Source organism: Salmo salar, chromosome 13, assembly GCF_965601325.2.
Source record: "Salmo salar chromosome 13, fSalSal1, whole genome shotgun sequence".
Taxonomy (NCBI): Eukaryota; Metazoa; Chordata; class Actinopteri; order Salmoniformes; family Salmonidae; genus Salmo; species Salmo salar.
The window spans coordinates 35,226,464-35,250,397 of NC_138303.1; the positions used below are offsets into that span (position 1 = coordinate 35,226,464).

The following is a 23,934-nucleotide window of genomic DNA, read 5'->3' on the forward strand; positions in this document are numbered from 1 at the left end:
ATCACAAGGCAATGTTTGAGCTTTTCCGGCAGATGTTGTCTAAGACCCCATTTCCATCTGTTTGACCAGAAATCATAGCCTTTGCTTATTCCACACTTTTAAGATGGAAAATTGTAGGAAAATGTATATACGCCTTAATTTCTCAAAAGTATAGGCTCTTAGCTTTAATTTAGACTCTAGAAGAAGTGGTCACCAACTGGTCGATCGCAATCGACTGGTCGATCTTCAAGGCATTCCTAGTCGATCATCAAACATTTCTGTAGAAAAGCCAACGATAATGGCTGTGATAAAGGCTTGTGCTCCTTTTTTGGGGTAGGGGTTGCACTGTTGGCGGAAGGTGCACTTGATTCAGAAGCCCTGCGCAGTGGGTAAGCAAAGTGTTCCCATTTTAAACCATTTCATTTGTTAAAAAGACAAACTCCTCCTACCCGGCGGACTGGGAGATACGCGGCTAAATCGAGTGTGCCTACTGCGCTGGTCAATTAGATAGCTCAAAGCTTCCACGACCCCGGCCACAGCAGTTTAATACTAGCCTACGTAAGATTTAATAACTTTTAAAACCATGACCACGGAGCGAGTGCCAAAGAATACAGCAAAGAGCTGCTGTTTTTATGAGTTCATGTTGAATTTTTTTATTCAGCACTATCAGTGTTTTTATTCAACACTATTAAAAACGCGCCTCTCCCTATTTCCGCTCGCGCTGGAGCTACAATGAATGAGTAGCTGAGTGTATCGATAGCCCTGTGTTTTTATTATTATTATTATTAGCAGTTCGTTGTGTTTATTTTAACTTCGAGGAATATTTAACTTTCTCTGGTCATAGGAACAACAGGAATTTGTGCATGAGGCAGATGCGGTGCGCCTTGAATTTTGCTATCAGGTGGAAGACGGTGTCCCCTCTCTCTGGTCAGTCTCACCGGAGGAAAGGAAGGACAGAACAGGGACCATTTGTAAGTCGCTCTGGATAAGAGCGTCTGCTAAATGACGTAAATGTAAAAAAAAAATTAAATGAGAGGCGGACCCTCTGCTGCTCTCTCCCTCCCTCCGCTGAGACTAATGCCGTGTTCAAAACAACTTGGAACTCTGAAAAAACTAGATTCGACTTGGAAAAATCATTTTTAATGGTCATCCAACTCGGAATTCCAAGTCGGAAACTGACTTTCTGACCTGAAGATCACTGACGTCATGATTTGACCTCGGTTTTTTTTTCTGTGTTCCCAGTTGTCTTGAAAGCACCATGACCATCAGATGCAGGTACCATCAGTCCAGTAAAATAAAAAAGCAAATTATTTGCAAATTATTGCAATTTATGCTCAGCTGTGCCTCGCAAGTGCTACACCAACTGATATATTTTGTAATCAAAGCTTGAGTTGTGAAATATAATATAATAAATATGGTCTGAGAAGAACAATATTGTCAGGCCAGGCATTTAGCCAATAAACTGTGATAATGCATTAGGCCCTACTATACAAACCCCATTCTTACAGAACTGTTTTTATTAGGTTAAAGGACTACTTTCATAACCCATAAATGTCCATGTCTGAAAATAGACTGTTACCCTACACGTCTCCCCTTTGACCTCCTCCTCCCTCCGCTGACCTCAATCAAGCCATGAACTTTCTCAACCTTCAGTCTCTTGAGCAACACATAATGATTAATGATCTTGTTTTTAAATAGCTTGCTTTTTGATGTTGCTTTACAGCGCTTTGAGATTTCTTTATCTAATGAATAGCGCTTTAAAAGTTGAATAAATTATATTATTACACTGCCTCCTGGAGAGCTACTGGGTATGCATGGTTTTGTTCCAACCTTTAGAGCAGGGCTGGACAAAAGCCTGCACACTCAGTAGCTTTGATGTACACTAACCCAGATCAATAATGAGAAGAGAAGAAAAAAAACATATTCAAAACACAGCATCCAACACGTCCTATCTGGGGATCCAACCCTTCTAACAATGCCGTGCATTTTAATATATTCCGGTGAAAAGAATAAATAGTCTGTAGTCGAACACCACACAGACCATCAGGGTATTCATTAAAACTAGGCCACAGCAATGTTTTGGGGATTAGCATTGTTTTGAGGTACAACAATTCGAGGGCTTATTCAACCCATAATGGCCTGGCTATGAATGAAAGGGAGAACAAAATGTATCCTGGAAAAGTGTTATTTGTCTTTGATTAAAAAAAGAAGGTTTCAAGCCATCTACCAGTCAGTATGAAAAATGCTGAGTAAAACCATGTTTTAGTTCCAAAGTGAGCTTCCCTTGTCCATCAACCAGCATCAAGGCACATCATGGACAGTGATCACTCACAGATGTGAGCATAGCCTGCAGAGATCCTATGCTAACTCAAATTTTAACGGTTGCGTACACAGTTTAGCAGCTGACCGTACCACTCTCTGGGGAACCCTGCGGTTGCGGACAATGCAAATGCCATACCAGGCGGTGATACATCTGGACAGAATGCTCTCAATGGTGGATCTGTAGAAGTTTGTTGGGTCTTAGGGGCCAAGTCGAATTTCTTCAGCCTCCTGAGGTTGAAGAGGCGCTGTTGTGCCTTCACCACACTGTAGGTGTGAAGGGATAATTTCAGGTCCTCAGTGAAGTCCACGCAAAGGAACTTGAAGCTTTTGACCCTCTCCACTGCGGCCCGTCGATGTGGATTGGGGCGTGCTCTCTCTGATGTCTCCGGTAGTCCACAATCAGCTCCTTACTTTTGTTGACATTGAGGGAGAGGTTATTTTCCTGGCACCACTCTGCCAGGGCTCTCACCTCCTCCCTGTAAGCTGTCACATTGTTGTTGGTAATCAGGCCAACAACGTCGTCAGCAAAGTTGATGATTGAGTTGGAAATGTGCATGGCTACGCCGTCATGGGTGAACAGGAAGTACAGGAGGGGGCTGAGCATGCACCCCTGTGGGGCTACCGTGTTGAGGATCAGCGTGGCAGAGGTGTTGTTGCCCAACTTCACCACCTGGGGTTGGCCCGTCAGGAAGTCCAGGACCCAGTTGCACATGGAGGGGTTCAGACCCAGGGCCCTGAGCTTAGTGATGAGCTTGCAGGGCACTATGGTGTTGAAGGCTGAGCTGTAGTCGATGAACAGCATTCTTAGATAGGTATGTCCAGGTGGGTTAGGGCAGTGTGCAGTGCAATGTCCATTGCGTCATCCATTAATCTGTTGGGGTGGTATCCAAATTGTTGTGGATCTAGGGTGTCAGGTAAGATGGAGGAGATATGGTCCTTAACTAGCCTCTCAAATCCCTTCATAACAGACGTCTACCGTAATTTCCGGACTATTAAAATCTAGACGTTCCGCTAGCGGAACACCTGCTCCAATATCCAATGATAGGCGTGGTGCGAATTACAAATTCCTCAAAAATACAAAAACTTCAATTTTTCAAACATATGACTATTTTACAGCATTTTAAAGACAAGACTCTCCTTTATCTAACCACACTGTCCGATTTCAAAAAGGCTTTACAGCGAAAGCAAAACATTAGATTATGTCAGCAGAGTACCCAGCCAGAAATAATCAGACACCCATTTTTCAAGCTAGCATATAATGTCACAAAAAACAAAACCACAGCTAAATGCAGCACTAACCTTTGATGATCTTCATCAGATGACACACCTAGGAAATGATGTTACACAATACATGCATGTTTTGTTCAATCAAGTTCATATTTATATCAAAAACCAGCTTTTTACATTAGCATGTGACGTTCAGAACTAGCATACCCCCCGCAAACCTCCGGTGAATTTACTAAATTACTCACGATAAACGTTCACAAAAAACATAACAATTATTTTAAGAATTATAGATACAGAACTCCTTTGTGCAATCGAGGTGTCCGATTTTAAAATAGCTTTTCGGTGAAAGCACATTTTGAAATATTCTGAGTAGATAGCCCAGCCATCACGGCTAGCTATTTAGACACCCACCAAGTTTAGCCCTGACCAAACTCCGATTTACTATTAGAAAAGTTTGATTACCTTTGGTGTTCTTCGTCAGAATGCACTCCCAGGACTGCTACTTCAATAACAAATGTTGGTTTGGTTCAAAATAATCCATAGTTATATCCAAATAGCGGCGTTTTGTTCGTGTGTTCAAGACACTATCCGAAGTGTAAATAAGGGTCACGCGCACGATGCATTTCGTGACAAAGAAAATGTCTAAATATTCCATTACCGTACTTCGAAGCATGTCAACCGCTGTTTAAAATCAATTTTTATGCCATTTTTCTCGTAAAAAAGCGATAATATTCCGACCGGGAAAGCGTGTTTACGTACAAAAGAGAGAGAAAATAAAAGCATGGGATCCCCTCGTGCACGAGCCTGAGTCTCATAGTACTGTGACTGGCCACTATCCAAACGCGCTAATGTTTTTCAGCCAGGGGCTGCCTCGATATCATTCAGCTTTTTGCCGCCTTCTGAGAGCCCATGGGAGCCGTAGGAAGTGTCATGTAACAGCAGAGATCCCCTGTATTGGATAGAGATAATCAAGAAGGCCAAGAAATGGTCAGACAGGGTACTTCCTGTACAGAATCTTCTCAGGTTTTGGCCTGCCAAATGAGTTCTGTTATACTCACAGACACCATTCAAACCGTTTTAGAAACTTTGGAGTGTTTTCTATCCAAAGCTAATAATGATATGCATATTCTAGTTTCTGGGCAGGAGTAGTAATCAGATTAAATTGGGTACGTTTTTTATCCGGCCGTGAAAATACTGCCCCCTAGCCATAACAGGTTAAGCGCACCTGAATATAAGCTGCACCCACTGAGTTTGAAAAAAACTATTATTTTGAACATAAATAAGCCGCACATGTCTATAAGCCGCAGGTGCCTACCGGTACATTGAAACAAATTAACTTTACACAGGCTTTAACGAAACACGGCTTGTAACAAAAATAAATAGGCTTTAACGAAACACGGCTTGTAACAAAAATAAATAGGCTTTAACGAAACACGGCTTGTAACAAAAAATTAGCAGTAAGCTTTAGTTGTCTTTTTGCACTGAGTCAATTCCTCACGCTGCTGTTTCCAACGTCTTATCATCAGCAGCTCTATTTCCTTTTCCAACAGCCAGATCAATCGCCTTCAACTTGAAAGCTGCACCATATGCATTTCTCCGTGTCTTTGCCATGATGAGGGTGACAAAATGACTACCGTAATCAGAATGATGGGAAGTTTGAGAGCGCTCGATTTAATCTAAACAGTAAACAAAAAGTTGTTTGACCTTAACCCGTTCGGCAATTTCATTGGTCTAATGAAAGCTTCATGCCGCCAAAAAACTGAGCACGTCACAGAATGTGTTTTTTTGGAGAAAAAAAAATTGAAAGCGGGAAAAATCCATATATTAGCCGCGTCATTGTTTAAGCTGCGCTGTTCAAAGCTGGGAAAAAAGTTGCGGCTTATAGTCCGGAATTTACGGTACTTCAGGGCATTCTCTCAGAGGGAAGCCAACCAGCCACACACTGCTGAGCACCCCATTAACGCTTGCTGTGGGAGAGCAGCTCCTGTCTAGTACTACAGTGTGTGGGAGTCCACCATGAAGTCCACACAAACAACCTGAGGGTTAAGCTTTGAACACAACTCGAGTGTTTCACAGGCCCCATGTAAAATCCAGGGAAGTATGTCAAACCTCCCTCTTCTCAAAATCTAAATCCTCCAGAATAACTCATGAGGAGCTGGAAAGGATGCTGTTTAACTGTTTTCAGTACATTGCTAGTCAGTGTTTTCAATAGTCTCATGTCCAATAGGGTTGAAGACAAGGAATATTGCTGAGGAACATGGAAAGGTCAAAAAAGCTTTAAAAAGCAACATTTTGTTACAGCCAAGATTTAACACTTGTCATATCCCTTTCTACAGATCTTTTGCCACAACATAGGGCCTAGATTTGGTCAATTTTAGGCCAAGATGTTATCTTCCTGTTTTATATGATATGCACAACCAAAACAGGGCTCCCGGTCATATCAGTAACAGAGCCTGTCACTAGCGGTAATATGTCCAGCGCTTGGTTGAGCCTGGTGATTTTGATTCTGTTGTCATTCTTCCCAGAGAAAGACCATGATTGAGTGAGAGTTAAGGAATGGATTGGGTGGAAATTGGACATAACAGAATTGAGCACTGATGTTGACCTCCACTCAGTTTGGCCAACAAAACAGTGCCACAACAAGACAGCTGACTGGGTTGGGCAGTTCCGCAGGGCCAGGGAGTTGCTGAGTGGGTAACATGGAACTGACCTAGAGGACAAACTCAAACATGATGTCTGCATCTTCCAAACACTTGCAGCACTGAAACGGCAAGGCTAGCTATTCTATTCTAGCACAGTTTCTCGTGTGCTAACACTCCAAGAGAGTTATGTTTTCTGACAAGTCCTTATTATAGTTTATGTAAGGAGGGGGAATGAAACAGTCATACCTAATGCAGGCCATGTGTCATACTCATGCACTCGCAGTCTTGAAGAAGCTACAGTCCAAAGCAACATTGTGTCTCTGGCGAAATAAAGCCCTAAGCCACACCAAAGGCTGAATACAATTACCAATAATAACAGATGTATTTTATTTCCCGCTTTTCGTTACAAAGAGAATCTCAAAGAAGCTTGAAAAACAAAACAAACTTGACTTAGGCAGTGGTCTTCCACAGCTGATAGTTAGTGTTGATAGTGATAGCGAATGTCGATAGTACAGGGAGGGAGAAGCGTCAGTTGGATAGAAGACCCGGAGCTCTTCAGGCTAATTACCAAAGACAAAATCAATGAATAAGCCATAATTCTAATTTTGTCCCATAACAGGGAAAAAAGGTTAGGATATTTACCATTTGTCAGAATGCAATTGAGAGGCTACAGTATGCTCTCAATGCCATTGTGAATTTGCTCTTAAACAATCTGATTTATTTAACAGTCACCACAATTGGAGCAACAGAGCTAAGCAAAAAATGTGTCAAACTGGCATACTGGAGTTAGGCCAATGCCTCTTAGCCTTTGCCCCATACAGCGGAGCTGAGTGAGCTCTCAACAAATTTCACCACAAAAACCCTGCCCTTACTGACAGAGAGTGAGATTAATTGCCAGGCATGCAAGAAGAGAGAGAACTGTCACAGTTAGACCTAAACCGGTATTGCTGCAAACAAAAGCTTGACGCTTCTATGTCACTCTAAATGCAAAGGTGTGCAACTGTAGGCTACATTTAAAGACAGATGACTTTGTAAGCCTACGTAGTAGCTTCAATAAGTGGGATGCAGCATAGCCTTCCCTATGGCTATTGTCTGATACACACAACCACGACAGTATGAGTAACCGTCTCTAATCTATTCCAAGCATCACACTGTTCTTCTCCCTAAATTCCCTTTCCCCTCAGTGTCTCATTCACTCAATTGCGTTACACAAGCTCCCGTTAGGCCTACAGAAATAAATGCATATAAAAACATATCTAACTGATGGGATACACAAGCTACATTCCTTGTGAAATGACTTTTTTTTTTTACAAATTCAAAATGGACTGGTTGACTGAAGTAAGAAGTGTTCCAACAACAAGCTGCAGTTTTGAAACAAATCAGCTTAAGCTACTTTGCGAACTGCTAGTGCCATTTAGAATTGGTTAGGCTACGCTATAACCCCCTCCTAAACATGTACTGAACAAAAATATAAACGCAACATGTAAAGTGTTGGTCCCATGTTTCATGAGCTGAAATAAAAGATCCAAGAAATGTTCCATATGCACAAAAAGATTATTTGTCTCACATTTTGTGCACACAGCTGTTTACATCCCTGTTAGTGAGCATGCATGCTTTGAGGGAGCGTGCAATTGGCATGCTAACTGCAGGAATCTCCACCGTAGCTGTTACTAGAGAACTGAATGTTAATTTCTCTACCATAAGTACTTTAATGATTTTTTCATTGGCAAGATTAGCAAACTTAAGCATGACATACCAGCAACAAACCCTGACACTACACATCCAAGTATAACTGACCAAATTCTGAAAGACAAAAATTGTCATTTTGAATTACGTAAAGTGAGTGTAAAAAAGGTGAAAAAATTGTTGTCTATCAACAATGACAAACTACCGAGGACTTGACAACTTTGATGGGAAATTACTGAGGATAATAGCGGACGATATTGCCACTCCTATTTGCCATATCTTCAATTTAAGCCTACTAGAAAGTGTGTGCCCTCATGCCTGGAGGGAAGCAAAAGAAATTCCGCTACCTAAGAATAGTAAAGCCCCCTTGACTGGCTCAAAAATCAGACCAATCAGTCTGTTACCAACCCTTAGTAAAGTTCTGGGAAAAATTGTCTTTGACCAGATACAGTGCTATTTTACAGTAAACAAATTAACAAAAGACTTTCAGGATGCTTATAGGGAAGGACATTCAACAAGCACAGCACTTACACAAATTACTGATGATTGGCTGAGAGAAATTGATGATAAAAAGAATGTGGGGGCTGTTTTGTTAGACTTTAGTGCAGCTTTTGACATTATCGATCAGTCTACTCCTGGAAAAACTCATGGTTATGGCTCTACATCCCCTGCGTTATTGTGGATAAAGAGTTACCTGTCTAACAGAACACAGAGGTTGTTCTTTAATGGAAGCCTCTGCAACATAATCCAGGTAGAATCAGGAATTCCCCAGGGCAGCTGTCTAGGCCCCTTACTTTTTTCAAACTTTACTAACGACATGCCACTGGCATTGAGTAAAGCCACTTAACAAAGAGCCTCAGTTTCAGAATGGGTGGCAAGGAATAAGTTAGTCCTAAATATTTCAAAATCTAAAAGCATTGTATTAGGGACAATACAATGCTAAGACGGGGAGAAGTCTGTCCATAATAAAGCGCTGCTCTACCTTCTTAACTGCACTATCAACAAGGCAGGTCCTACAGGCTCTAGTTTTGTCGTACCTGGACAACTGTTCAGACATGTGGTCAGGTGCTACAAAGAGGGACTTAGTAAAACTGCAATTGGCTCAGAACAGGGCTGCACGGCTGGCCTTTGGATGTACACAGAGAGCAAACATTAATGTGAATCTCTTCTGGCTCAAAGTGGAGGAGAGATTGACTTCACCACTACTTGTACTTGTGAGAGGTATTGACATGTTGAAAGGACCGAGCTGTCTGTTTAAACAACTACCACAAATCTCAGACACCCATGTATACCCCACACAACATGCCACCAGAGGTCTCTTCACAGTCCCCAAGTCAAGAACAGACTATGGGAGGCGCACAGTACTACATAGAGCCATGACAACAGTCGTGGCCAAAAGTTTTGAGAATGACACAAATATTAATTTCCACAAAGTTTGCTGCTTCAGTGTCTTTAGATATTTTTTCAGATGTTACTAAGGAATACTGAAGTATAATTACAAGCATTGCATAAGTGTCAAAGGCTTTTATTGATTATTACATGAAGTTGATGCAAAGAGTCAATATTTGCAGTGTTGACCCTTCTTTTCAAGACCTCTGCAATCTGCCCTGGCATGCTGGCCCAGTTAACTTCTGGGCCACATCCTGACTGATGGCAGCCCATTCTTGCATAATCAATGCTTGGAGTTTGTCAGAATTTGTGGGGTTTTGTTTGTCCACCCACCTCTTGAGGATTGACCACAAGTTCTCAATGGGATTAAGGTCTGGGGAGTTTCCTGGCCATGGGCCCAAAATGTCGATGTTTTGTTCCCCGAACCACTTAGTTATCACTTTTGCCTTATGGCAAGGTGCTCCATCATGCTGGAAAAGGCATTGTTCGTCACCAAACTGTTCCTGGATGGTTGGGAGAAGTTGCTCTCGGAGGATGTGTTGGTACCATTCTTTATTTATGGCTGTGTTCTTAGGCAAAATTGTGAGTGAGCCCACTCCCTTGGCTGAGAAGCAACCCCACACATGAATGGTCTCAGGATGCTTTACTGTTGGCATGACACAGGACTGATGGTAGCGCTCACCTTGTCTTCTCTAGACAAGCTTTTTCCGGATGCCCCAAACAATTGGAAAGGGGATTCATGAGACAAAATGACTTTACCCCAGTCCTCAGCAGTCCAATCCCTATACCTTTTGCAGAATATCAGTCTGTCCTTGATGTTTGTTCCTGGAGAGAAGTGGCTTCTTTGCTGCCCTTCTTGACACGAGGCCATCCTCAAAGTCTTCGCCTCACTGTGCGTGCAGATGCACTCACTAGAGGTCGACCGATTAATAGGAATGGCTGATTAATTTGGGCCGATTTCAAGATTTCATAACAATCGGTAATCTGCATTTTTGGGCACCGATCATGGCCGATTACATTGCACTCCACGAGGAGACTGCGTGGCAGGCTGACTACCTGTTATGCGAGTGCAGCAAGAAGCCAAGGTATGGTGCTAGCTAGCATTTAACGTATCTTATAAAAAACAATCAATCTTAACATAATCACTAGTTAACTACACATAGTTGATGATATTACTAGTTTATCTAGATTGTCCTGCATTGCATAAAATTGATGCGGTGCCTGTTAATTTACCATTGAATCATAGCCTACTTCGTCAAACGGTTATTTAACAAGCGCATTCGCAAAAAAGCACTGTCGTTGCACCAATGTGTACCTAACCATAAACATCAACCCCTTTCTTAAAATCAATACACAAGTATATATTTTTAAACCTGCATATTTATTTAATATTGCCTGCTAACATGAATTTCTTTTAACTAGGGAAATTGTGTCACTTCTCTTGCGTTCTGTGCAACAGTCAGACTATATGCAGCAGTTTGGGCCGCCTGGCTCGTTGCGAACTGTGTGAAGACCAACTTTGCCAAACGGTGGATGACTTATCAAAAGCGCATTTGTGAAAAAAGCACAATCGTTGCACGAATGTACCTAACCATAAACATCAATGCCTTTCTTAAAATCAATACACAGAAGTATATTTTTTTTAAAACCTGCATATTTAGTTAAAAGAAATCCAGGTCAGCAGGCAATATTAAACTAGGGAAATTGTGTCACTTCTCTTGCGTTCATTGCACGCAGAGTCAGGGTATATGCAACAGTTTGGGCCACCTGGCTCGTTGCAAACTAATTTGCCAGAATGTTACATAATTATGATATAACATTGAAGGTTGTGCAATGTAACAGGAATATTTAGACTTATGGATGCCACCCGTTAGATAAAATACGGAACGGTTCCGTATTTCACTGAAATAATAAATGTTTTGTTTTCGAAATGATAGTTTCCGGATTTGACCATATTAACCTGTTGGGGATAGGGGGCAGTATTTGCACGGCCGGATAAAAAACGTACCCGAATTAATCTGGTTACTACTCCTGCCCAGTAACTAGAATATGCATATAATTGTTTGATTTGGATAGAACACACCCTAAAGTTTCTAAAACTGTTTGAATGGTGTCTGTGAGTATAACAGAACTCATTTGGCAGGCCAAAACCTGAGAAGATTCCAAACAGGAAGCGTTCTCTGACTATTTCTTGGCCTTCTTGATCATCTCTAACCAAAACAGGGGATCTCTGGCATAACGTGACATTTTCTAACGCTCCCATAGGCTCTCAGAAGGCGCCAGAACGATGAATGGTGACTTTGCAGGCCATGGCTGAAAAACAGTAGCGCATTTGGATAGTGGTCGATCTGAGGACAATGAGACTGGAGGCGCGTGCACGAGCCGACACCATGTTTATTTTCTCTCTCTTTGAACGAAAACAACGACTCCCGGTCGGAAAAGTATCGCTTTTTTCCGAGAAAAATCGCATAAAAATTGATTTTAAACAGCGTTTGACATGCTTCGAAGTACGGTAATGGAATATTTTGAAATGTTTTGTCACGAAACGCGTCGGGCGCGTCACCCTTCTTTACCCTTCGGATAGTGTCTTGAACGCACGAACAAAACGCCGCTATTTGGATATAACTATGGATTATTTGGAACCAAACCAACATTTATTATTGAAGTAGAAGTCCTGGGAGTGCATTCTGATGAAGAACAGCAAAGGTAATCCAATTTTTCTAATAGTAATAGTTTGGTGAGTACCACACTTGGTGGGTGTCAAAATAGCTAGCCTGTGATGGCCGGGCTATCTACTCAGAATATTGCAAAATGTGCTTTCACCGAAAATCTATTTTAAAATCGGACATACCGAGGTCATAAAGGAGTTCTGTATCTATAATTCTTAAAATAATTATGTTTTTTTTAACGTTTATCGTGAGTAATTTAGTAAATTCACCGGAAGTGTTCGGTGGGAATGCTAGTCACATGCTAGTCACATGCTAATGTAAAAAGCTGGTTTTTGATATAAATATGAACTTGATTGAACAAAACATGCATGTATTGTATAACATAATGTCCTAGGAGTGTCATCTGATGAAGATCATCAAAGGTTAGTGCTGCATTTAGCTGTGGTTTTGGTTTTTGTGACATTATATGCTAGCTTGAAAAATGGGTGTCTGATTATTTCTGGCTGGGTACTCTGCTGACATAATCTAATGTTTTGCTTTCGTTGTAAAGCCTTTTTGAAATCGGACAGTGTGGTTAGATTAACGAGAGTCTTGTCTTTAAAATGGTGTAAAATAGTCATATGTTTGAGAAATTGAAGTAATAGCATTTCTAAGGTATTTGAATATCGCGCCACGGGATTCCACTGGCTGTTGAGTAGGTGAGACGCAAGCGTCCCACCTAGCCCATAGAGGTTAATGACCTAAGGCTCGTATTTCTGTGTGTTATTATGTTATAATTAAGTCTATGATTTGATATTTGATAGAGCAGTCTGACTGAGCGGTGGTAGGCAGCAGCAGGCTCGTAAGCATTCATTCAAACAGCACTTTTGTGCGTTTGCCAGCAGCTCTTCGCTGTGCTTCTAGCATTGAGCAGTTTATGACTTCAAGCCTATCAACTCCCGAGATTAGGCTGGTGTAACCAATGTGAAATGGCTAGCTAGTTAGCGGGGTGCGCGCTGATAGTGTTTCAATTGGTGACGTCACTCACTCTGAGACCTTGAAGTAGTTGTTCCCCTTGCTCTGCATGGGCTGCGACATTTGTGGAGCGATAGGTAACGATGCTTCGAGGGTGGCTGCTGTCGATGTGTTCCTGGTTCGAGCCCAGGTAGGGGCGAGAAGAGGAACGGAAGCTATACTGTTACACTGGCAATACTAAAGTGCCTATAAGAACATCCAATAGTCAAAGGTATATGAAATACAAAATGGAATAGAGAGAAATAGTCCTATAATTCCAATAATAACTACAACCTAAAACTTCTTACCTGGGAACATTGAAGACTCATGTTAAAAGGAACCACCAGCTTTCATATGTTCTCATGTTCTGAGCAAGGAACTTAAACGTTAGCTTTTTTTACATGGCACATATTGCACTTTTACTTTCTTCTCCAACACTTTGTTTTTGCATTATTTAAACCAAATTGAACATGTTTCATTATTTACTTGAGGCTAAATTGATTTTATTGATGTATTATATTAACTTGAAATAAAAGTGTTCATTCAGTATTGTTGTAATTGTCATTACAAATAAAATAAAAATATATATAAAAACTTTTTTTTTAAATAAATCGGCCGATTAATCGGTGTCGGCTTTTTTGGGTCCTCCAATAAATCGGTATCGGCGTTGAAAAATCATAAAATCGGTCGACCTCTAGCACTCACACCTGCCTGCTGCCATTCCTGAGCAAGCTCTGTACTGGTGGTGCCCCGATCCCACAGCTGAATAAACTTTAGGAGATGGTCCTGGCGCTTGCTGGACTTCCTTGGGCGCCCTGAAGCCTTCTTCACAACAATTGAACCGCTCTCCTCGAAGTTCTTGATGATCCGATAAATGGTTGATTTAGGTGCAATCTTATTGCCTGTGAAGCCCTTTTTGTGCAAAGCAATGATGACGGCACGTGTTTCCTTGCAGGTACCCATGGTTGACAGAGGAAGAACAATGATTCCAAGCACCACTCTCCTTTTGAAGCTTCCAGTCTGTTACTCGAACTCAATCAGCATGACAGAGTGATCTCCAGCCTTGTCCTCGTCAACACTCACACCTGTGTTAACGAGAGAATCACTGACATGATGTCAGCTGGTCCTTTTGTGGCAGGGCTGAAATGCAGTGGAAATGTTTTTTGGGAATTCAGTTCATTTGCATGGCAAAGAGGGACTTTGCAATTAATTGCAATTCATCTGATCACTCTTCATAACATTCTGGAGTATATGCAAATTGCCATCATATAAACTGAGGCAGCAGACTTTGTGAAAATATATATTTGTGTCATTCTCAAAACTTTTGGCCACGACCGTACATGGAACTCTACTCCACATCAGGTAACGGTTGCAAGCAGTAGAATCAGATATTAAAAAACAGATAAAAATACACCTTATGGAACAGCGGGGACTGTGAAGCAACACAAACATAGGCACAGACACATGCATACACACACGATAACATACGCACTATACACACACACGTACACATGGATTTTGTGTTGTAGATATGTGGTGGAGTAGGGGCCTGAGGACACACACTTCATTTAGTGTGTTGTGAAATCTGTTATGAATGTATTGTAATGTTTTTCAAATTGTATAACTGCCTTAATTTTGCCAGACCCCAGAAAGAGTAGCTGCTGCATTTTCCCTGGATGGTGAGACAAAACTAGAGCTTGTAGGACCTGCCTTGTTGATAATGCTATTAAGAAGGTAGAGCAGCGCAGTGGGGTTATGGTATGGGCAGGCATATGCTATGGACAACGAACACAATTGCATTTTATCAATGGCAATTTGAATGCAGAGATGCCGTGATGGGATCCCGACGTCCATTGTCGTGTCATTCATCCGCCACTATCACCTCATGTTTCAGCATGATAATGCACGACCCCATGTCAAGGATCCCTACACAATTCCTGAAAGCTGAAAATGTCCCAGTTCTTCCATGGCCTGCATACTCATTAGACATGTCCCTCATTGAGCATGTTTGGGATGCTCAGGATCAACGTGTACGACAGTGTATTCCAGTTCCAGCCAATATCCAGAAACTTCACACAGCCTCCTCTCCTCCCTTTCTGCATCCTTTGATTTTCTCTGTCCCCTATCCTCCAGGCCGGCTCGGTCCTCCCCTCCTGCTCCGTGGCTCGACGACTCACTACGAGCTCACAGAACAGGGCTCCGGGCAGCCGAGCGGAAATGGAGGAAAACTCGCCTCCCTGCGGACCTGGCATCCTTTCACTCCCTCCTCTCTACATTCTCCTCTTCTGTCTCTGCTGCTAAAGCCACTTTCTACCACTCTAAATTCCAAGCATCTGCCTCTAACCCTAGGAAGCTCTTTGCTACCTTCTCCTCCCTCCTGAATCCTCCTCCCCCTCCCCCCCCCCCTCCTCCCTCTCTGCGGATGACTTCGTCAACCATTTTGAAAAGAAGGTTGACGATATCCGATCCTCGTTTGCTAAGTCAAACGACACCGCTGGTCCTGCTCACACTGCCCTACCCTGTGCTTTGACCTCTTTCTCCCCTCTCTCTCCAGATGAAATCTCGCGTCTTGTGACGGCCGGCCGCCCAACAACCTGCCCACTTGACCCTATCCCCTCCTCTCTTCTCCAGACCATTTCCGGAGACCTTCTCCCCTACCTCACCTCGCTCATCAACTCATCCTTGACCGCTGGCTACGTCCCTTCCGTCTTCAAGAGAGCGAGAGTTGCACCCCTTCTGAAAAAACCTACACTCGATCCCTCCGATGTCAACAACTACAGACCAGTATCCCTTCTTTCTTTTCTCTCCAAAACTCTTGAACGTGCCGTCCTTGGCCAGCTCTCCTGCTATCTCTCAGAATGACCTTCTTGATCCTAATCAGTCAGGTTTCAAGACTGGGCATTCAACTGAGACTGCTCTTCTCTGTGTCACGGAGGCTCTTCGCACTGCTAAAGCTAACTCTCTCTCCTCTGCTCTCATCCTTCTAGACCTATCTGCTGCCTTTGATACTGTGAACCATCAGATCCTCCTCTCCACCCTCTCCGAGTTGGGCATCTCCGGCGCGGCCCACGCTTGGATTGTGTCCTACCTGACAGGTCGCTCCTACCAGGTGGCGTGGCGAGAATCTCCGCACCATGCGCTCTCACCACTGGTGTCCCCCAGGGCTCTGTTCTAGGCCCTCTCCTATTCTCGCTATACACCAAGTCACTTGGCTCTGTCATATCCTCACATGGTCTCTCCTATCATTGCTATGCAGACGACACACAATTAATCTTCTCCTTTCCCCCTTCTGATAACCAGGCGGCGAATCGCATCTCTGCATGTCTGTCAGACATATCAGTGTGGATGACGGATCACCACCTCAAGCTGAACCTCGGCAAGACGGAGCTGCTCTTCCTCCCGGGGAAGGACTGCCCGTTCCATGATCTCGCCATCATGGTTGACAACTCCCTTGTGTCCTCCTCCCAGAGTGCTAAGAACCTTGGCGTGATCCTGGACAACACCCTGTCGTTCTCCACTAACATCAAGGCGTTGACCCGATCCTGTAGGTTCATGCTCTACAACATTCGCAGAGTACGACCCTGCCTCACACAGGAAGCGGCGCAGGTCCTAATCCAGGCACTTGTCATCTCCCGTCTGGATTACTGCAACTCGCTGTTGGCTGGGCTCCCTGCCTGTGCCATTAAACCCCTACAACTCATCCAGAACGCCGCAGCCCGTCTGGTGTTCAACCTTCCCAAGTTCTCTCACGTCACCCCGCTCCTCCGCTCTCTCCACTGGCTTCCAGTTGATGCGCGCATCCGCTACAAGACCATGGTGATAGCCTACGGAGCTGTGAAGGGAACGGCACCTCCATACCTTCAGGCTCTGATCAGGCCCTACACCCAAACAAGGGCACTGCGTTCATCCACCTCTGGCCTGCTGGCCCCCCTACCTCTGAGGAAGCACAGTTCCCGCTCAGCCCAGTCAAAACTGTTCGCTGCTCTGGCACCCCAATGGTGGAACAAGCTCCCTCACGACGCCAGGACAGCGGAGTCAATCACCACCTTCCGGAGACACCTGAAACCCCACCTCTTTAAGGAATACCTAGGATAGGATAAAGTAATCCTTCTAACCCCCCCCCCCCCCCTTAAAAGATTTAGATGCACTATTGTAAAGTGGTTGTTCCACTGGATATCATAAGGCTCTGGATAAGAGCGTCTGCTAAATGACTTAAATGTAAATGTAAATGTAAGAGGAGTGGGATAACATTCCACAGCCCAAAACCAACAGCCTGATCAACTCTATGCGAAGGAGATGTGTCGCGCTGCATGAGGCAAATGGTGGTCGAGACACACCTATTTGTATTATTTGAGTAGTCGAGAGAGAGAAAAAAATTATGGGAGTACACGAACATATAAAATGCCCATCCCCATCTGTGACAACAAAAGCCCAAAATTGGACCATCTTCTCAAAATAGCACAGCAGCAGCACTACACTCCAGCAGGCAGGCACACCAACTGATGTTAATTCTATCTCATGAGATCCTTGTGAGGTGTAATGCCAGGTTATTCAAACCACTGTGAGGACAAATTACACTGAAGGAAGGGCTGATGGCCGTTCATCACTGACTTGAAATGACACCCAGTCAGCAATTGCTCTCATAACCTGACTCAAACGAGGGACAGGAATTTATGAATAGTCCTGAAGCCACCGGAGCTTCATTGTTCTCTATACGGAGTGGCTCCACTGATGGCTGTAACTACAGGTCCGGAACTCGGTAATCTTTTCTAAAAAAAATATTATTTTGTACACAATTGTTTAAGTCCCATTCAGGAGCTTATATTGTGCCTATAAATTACTGCTGGCCGGTCCTGAAGTCTGCATGTCTGTTGAATGACTGACGGTGATGAGGTCCAAGCAGAGCACTTGAAGGTAACGTTAAATATAATAGGTTCCACTCCATTCATGCTCTATTACACAGTCACACTCCTGAGAAATGGTACCATTATGCTGGATTCATTTATTTAGTCAGCAGTATTGTTTCATTATGTAAGGTGACTGACATGAATAAAATCTTCCACGAAAACGTCTGTTCGCACGCGAGACTATGCATCAGCCTTGCTTGGTGTTGCACTACTAGCTTGAGAGATTGCCAGCGGATTTATCCAACACAAAAGACAACTAGTGGGCTGTGTAACAAATCATGAATATCCTTCTATCTGGCCATCTTTGGTTGACATGCCTACCTAGTATTACACCTAGCTGGCCCATCCAAGCTTAAAGCAGGTGGCTAGCTAACGTTAGCCAAGCTAGCTAGCAATCTTTCTTACCTGGACAAATGTTTCAATATTTGCTTTTTGATTATTCCTGCCATTGCGGTGTTGGTGAGAATAACCTAGCTAAATTATTTATTTGTAGCTAGCTAGCGTATAGGCATATTCTCTTCACATTCCACTCCACCTCTCATCTTCTGCGAAATGAAAAACGACCCTTATTCACCACGGGTAATTTGTGTAATTGTATTTTTCCCATAAGACATAGCAAGCAAAGACATGCTTTGACACATATTGCGTTAGCGCCATCTGCTGAATTGATAACGAACAGCAAGGGATATAAAATATAACTGTGTTCAAAGAGACGGAAAACCTTATCGACCAGACAAATAAGTTATCATTTTCGTTTAATAGACCGTTATAAAATAAATGCAGTCAATAGCATAAGCTCATAAAAAATGTTTACAAAATAAACAGTTGATACAATGCTTCATCCGACTGGTCCTGCCAACTAAAAACAGACCTTAATACACCTCTATGTGAATGACAAAAACACATTCAACAACAACAACCTCATATGTTCCTGTTTTGTCTTTAGCATGTGCCAAGACACCAAACTAACAAGGCTGAGCAGGGAAAATTGGAATAAGCAGAGGGGATCATTATAAAATCTGTAGCCCTAATAAAAATGAAATCCATCCAGGGAAAATGGGTGGGAGTACAGCAAAGGGAAGATGGCCAAAACAGTATTATGTAAAGTTAAGTCCTAGAGACAGATGTAGAGTGGGGAGGGATTTGCCAAAAGGTTCGTTCCACGGAATCTGTTACTCACCTTCAAATCTACTTGGTAGTTTGACATAAAATTAACAATGTTCCTACGATCAAGTGGCTATATGTAAGGGACTGTGGCACTTGTCAGCGACTTCATTAAACGCTTTAGACCAACTTAATCAACCATAGATTTCCCTAATCAAATGACTTTAGGGGAGAAGTGAGAACATAAGATTTAGTGATCATGTGGAACAAACCCACAGTGTGTGTTTGAGGGAGGCGGGGAGAGTTTATCGGTCTGGCCGTGCCATCATTGGCCGCATCATCATTGGATGACCGGGAGGTCGCATCATGTGATGTCCAGGCATCATCTGCATTCGGCCACCCATTGGAGGTCGCATACCTGAGAATGAAGGACAGAAAGCATTTACAGTTTATGGTTTGAGTCGCTCCTGTTTTCAGACGATAGTATTTTGTTTTAGATGGTATGTTTCCTCAATACTGGCAAACTGAAGCACATTCGTCACTTGTTTGAGTCTATGCATGTACAGTGCAGTCGGAAATTATGCAGACCCCTTGACTTTTTCCAAATGTTGTAACGTTACAGCCTTATTCTAAAATTGATTAAATAATTGTTTTCCCTCAATCTACACACAATACCCCATAATGACAACGCAAAAACAGGATTTTAGAAATGTTTGCAAATGTATTAAAAATAAACAAATACCCCATTTACATAAGTATTCAGACGCTTTGCTATGGGACTTGAAATTGAGCTCAGGTGCATCCTGTTTCATTGATCATCCTTGAGATTTTTCTACAACTTGGAGTCCACCTGTTGTAAATTCAATTGATTGGTCATGATTTGGAAAAGGCACACACACCTGTCTACACTACCAGTCAAAAGTTTGGACACACCTACTCATTCAAGGGTTTTCCTTTATTCTTACTATTTTCTACAATGTAGAATAATAGTGAAGACATCAAAACTATGAAATAAAACATATGGAATCAAAAAAAGTTAAATTACAATATATTTTAGATTTTTCGAAGTAGCCATCCTTTGCCTTGATGACAGCTTTGCATACTCTTGGCATTCTCTCAACCAGCTTCACCAGGAATGATTTTCCAACATTCTTGCAGGAGTTCCCACATATGTTGAGCACTTCTTGGCTGCTTTTCCATCACTCTGCGGTCCAACTCATCCCAAACCATCCCAACTGGGTTGAGGTGGGGTGATTGTGGAGGCCAAGTCATCTGATGCAGCACTCCATCACTATTCTTCTTGGTCAAATAGCCCTTACACAGCCTGAGGGGGTTGGGTCATTGTCCTGTTTAAAAGCAAATGATCGTCCCACTAAGCGCAAACCAGATGGGATGGCATTTCGCTGCAGAATTCTGTGGTAGCCAAGCTGGTTAAGTGTGCCCCGAATTCTAAATAAATCACCAACAATGTCACCAGCAAAGCACCCCAACACCACCTCCTTCATGCTTTACGGTGGGAACCACACATGCGGAGATCATCCGTTCACCTACTCTGCGTCTCACAAAGACACGGCAGTTGGAACCAAAAATCTCACCTTTGGACTCAGACCAAAAGGACAGATTTCCACCGGTCTAATGTCCATTGCTTGTGTTTCTTGGCCCAAGAAAGTCTCTTCTTATTGGTGACCTTTAGTAGTGGTTTCTTTGCAGCAATTTGACCATGAAGGAAGGCCTGATTCAAGCAGTCTCCTCTGAACAGTCGATTTTGAGATGTTACTGTTACTTGAACTTAGAAGCATTTATAAGGGCTGCAATTTCTGAGGTTGGTAACTCGAATTAACGTATCCGCTGCAGCAGAGCTAACTCTGGGTCTTCCTTTCCTGTGGCGGTCATCATGAGAGGCAGTTTCTTCATAGAGCTTGATGGTTTTTACGACTGCACTTGAAGAAACTTTCAAAGTTCTTGACATTTTCTGAATTGACTGACCTTCATGTCTTAAAGTAATGATGGACTGTCGTTTCTCTTTGCTTATTTCAGCTGTTCTTCCCATAATATGGACTTTGTCTTTTACCAAATAGGGCTATCTTCTGTATACCACCCCTTCCTTGTCACAACAACTGATTGGCTCAAACGTATTAAGGAAAGAAATTCCACAAATTAACAAGGCACACCTGTTAATTGAAATGCATTCCAGGTGACTACCTCATGAAGCTGGTTGAGAGAATGCAAAGCTGTAATCAAGGCGAAGGGTGGCTACTTTGAAGAATCTCAAATGTAAAATATATTTTGATATGATTAACATTTTTTTGGTTGTTATATGATTCAAACATTTTTTTTAACCTTATTTAACCAGGAAGGGCTCATTGAGATGTAAAAACTATTTTTCAAGAGCGTCCTGGCCAAGATAGGCAGCACCAAGTCATTACAAAAATGACAGACAAACACGAAAAACTACAAGTAATCTAGTAAAAACCATAGAATTCACAAGAGTATAACAAGATCAAAAAACGGCAAATTATGGAACCACCAAGACTCCTCCTAGAGCTGGCTGCCCTGCCAAATTGAGCAATTGGGGGAGACGGGCCTTGGTCAGGGTGGTGACCAAGAACCCGATGGTCACTCTGACAGAGCTCCAGAGTTCCTCTGTGGAGATGGGAGAACCTTCAAGAAGGACCACCATCTCTGCAGCACTCCACCAATCAGGCCTTTATGGTAGTTGCCAGATGGAAGCCATTCCTTCACTGTAGGGTGAAGCATGCTGTGGGGATGTTTATCAGAGGCAGGGACTGGGAGAGTAGTCAGGTTTGAGGCAAAGATGAACAGAGCAAAATACAGAGAGATCCTTGATGAAAACCTGCTCCAGAGCGCTCAGGATCTGACTGGGGCGAATGTTCACCTTCCAACAAGACAACGACCCTAAGCACACAGCCAAGACAACGCAGGAGTGGCTTCAGGACAAGTCTCTGAATGTCCTTGAGTGGCCCAGCCAGAGCCAGGACTTAAACCCGATGTAACATCTCTGGAGCGACCTGAAAATAGCTGTGCAGCGATGCTCACCATCCAACCTGGCAGAGGTTGAGAGGATCTGAAGAGAAGAATCTCCCCAAATACAGGTGTGCCAAGCTTTTAGCGTCATACCCAATAAGACTCGAGGCTGTAATCGCTGCCAAAGGTGCTTCAACAAAGTACTGAGTAAAGGGTCTGAATACTTATGCAAATGTGATATTTCCATTTTAGCTTTGTCATTATGAGGTATTGTGTGTAGATTGCTGAGAATTTTTTTTTATTTAATACATTTTAGAATAAGGCTGTAACATAACAAAATGTTGGAAAAAGTCAAGGGGTCTGACTACTTTCTGAACGCATTGTACATTACAGAAATAACAGTTTGAGGTTATCCTACCTGGACCACCCATCATTCCAGGTGGGGGTGGTCCCATTCCACCCATCATGGGCATCATTGGAGGACCACCCATCTGGGGTGTTGGTAGCATCCCTGGACGTGGTGGGCCATCTATTCATAAAACATCATTAACAACAACTACCAGGTAACTCAGACCTTTATTAGTAGAAAAATATTTGTATACAATGTCATTTTTGTAAATGAGTGGTAAGATTTACTCTCCAACTGAGGAATTTGGTCGAGCTTGGATGTGCTCTTCGCATACAAACAGAAATGTACATGGCACTAGTGCACTTACGGAGGTTTGGTGGAGGGATCATGGCACCCCCTGGAGGTGGGGCTCCTGGGAATGGTGTTGGGGGCATCTTCCCTTGTTGGAAGGCAGCAGCTAAGATAAACAAAATTTGTTAGAACTCCTGACATATTAGCCCTCCAGCCCCTTTTCACATAGAATGGTTATAGTGGCCGAAACACGTCAAGGTAACAAAGACAGGTCAACGCATGTATTTTTCTTGTGTTACTCACTTGTTTTGTCAATGAGGCTCTGTGCTTGTTCTTCCATCCATTTCTGGTAATAGTCTTTTACATTTTCTTTGTGTTTGCGGCCACTGCAGTGTGTTTTCCTCACAGAGGGCTACCAAACACATTACAGTCATCGATGTACATTGGACACAATGTTGACCTTGCAACAATCTGAATATACAATAAGGCTAGAGAAGAAACTCATCACATGCAGCTTCAAGACAGAATCAACCACATGCAATCAGTAAACACTTCTACTAGCAATGTTGTGCAGACTTACCGAGTCATGAGTTAGGTAAGTGTCACAGTAGTCACAATAAAACCTGATGGATAAACAGACATTGAGTACTAGATCAACTTGATCAGTGTAGGCAGAACCAGAGTATAAAAACCTATATGCCTCTGGACAGAATCGTTATAGCGAATACTGAAGCGGTCATAATAAAACCAAATCAATGTAAGATCAGGCAGCAAAACAAGCATGCTATGAATGATGCTACACTTCCTTCACAGCCAATGGGGTTGAAACTCTGGCTGAAGCCGATTGAATTAGCCAACGAACTTCCAATAGTTCTGAAGTTCCATTAGATATACATGTCCAGTGTTCATTAAGGTAAAATACCTTCAAAATATATTAAATATGCAAAAGATAAAACACTTACTTCGGCATTTCGCTCAACCTGCCTTACAACAAACGTTGAAAAACCTTTTCCCTTTACCGGAAGTCTAAGTAAACAACGACTGCTTTAAGATGAGAGGAGACGCGTCCTCGTTAGGCTCCGCATAATAACTGCAGCGCCACAACCCCCCACTATCGGTATTGCAAACAATGCAAACTATTCGGGCACAGAATCTGAGAATCAATGTCTTATACATTGTATGACACGTTTCTCTATTGACCATTTGCTATTACATTTTGTGAGTACTGTATGCATTCATAACAAATAATGTTGTAGTGCAAAAAGTTATTCTGAGATATGATCATGCGCAGCACGTCTGCAATGTAGGCGACCTGGAACGCCAACCGTGGCTTAGTTCAAGAGGGTCGACTTGAACTGGAAACTCGGAAATATCCGACTTCCGATTTCAGT

The 23,934-nt window shown here is 42.8% G+C and overlaps 2 protein-coding genes across 2 annotated transcripts in view; both read right to left on the reverse strand.

Moving 5' to 3' along the window:
• Positions 1–18,399, reverse strand: part of LOC106566913 (bridge-like lipid transfer protein family member 3A) — a 62,520-nt gene extending 44,121 nt beyond the window's left edge. The window contains exon 1 of the mRNA XM_014135516.3: positions 18,220–18,399. Within this exon, the coding sequence (XP_013990991.3) occupies positions 18,220–18,263 (44 nt within the window). The 5' untranslated portion in view covers positions 18,264–18,399. The remainder of the gene's footprint in view (positions 1–18,219) is intronic.
• Positions 18,400–18,552: 153 nt separating this feature from the next.
• On the reverse strand, positions 18,553–23,652 carry LOC106566914 (U1 small nuclear ribonucleoprotein C). The gene is made up of 6 exons (XM_014135518.3): positions 23,506–23,652; positions 23,124–23,166; positions 22,847–22,955; positions 22,620–22,709; positions 22,322–22,432; positions 18,553–19,336 (listed from the first exon to the last, which is right to left on the reverse strand). The coding sequence occupies exons 1-6, from the start codon at positions 23,511–23,513 to the stop codon at positions 19,224–19,226; spliced, it is 474 nt and encodes a 157-aa protein (XP_013990993.1). The 5' UTR covers positions 23,514–23,652; the 3' UTR covers positions 18,553–19,223.
• Between the last annotated feature and the right edge of the window lie 282 nt (positions 23,653–23,934).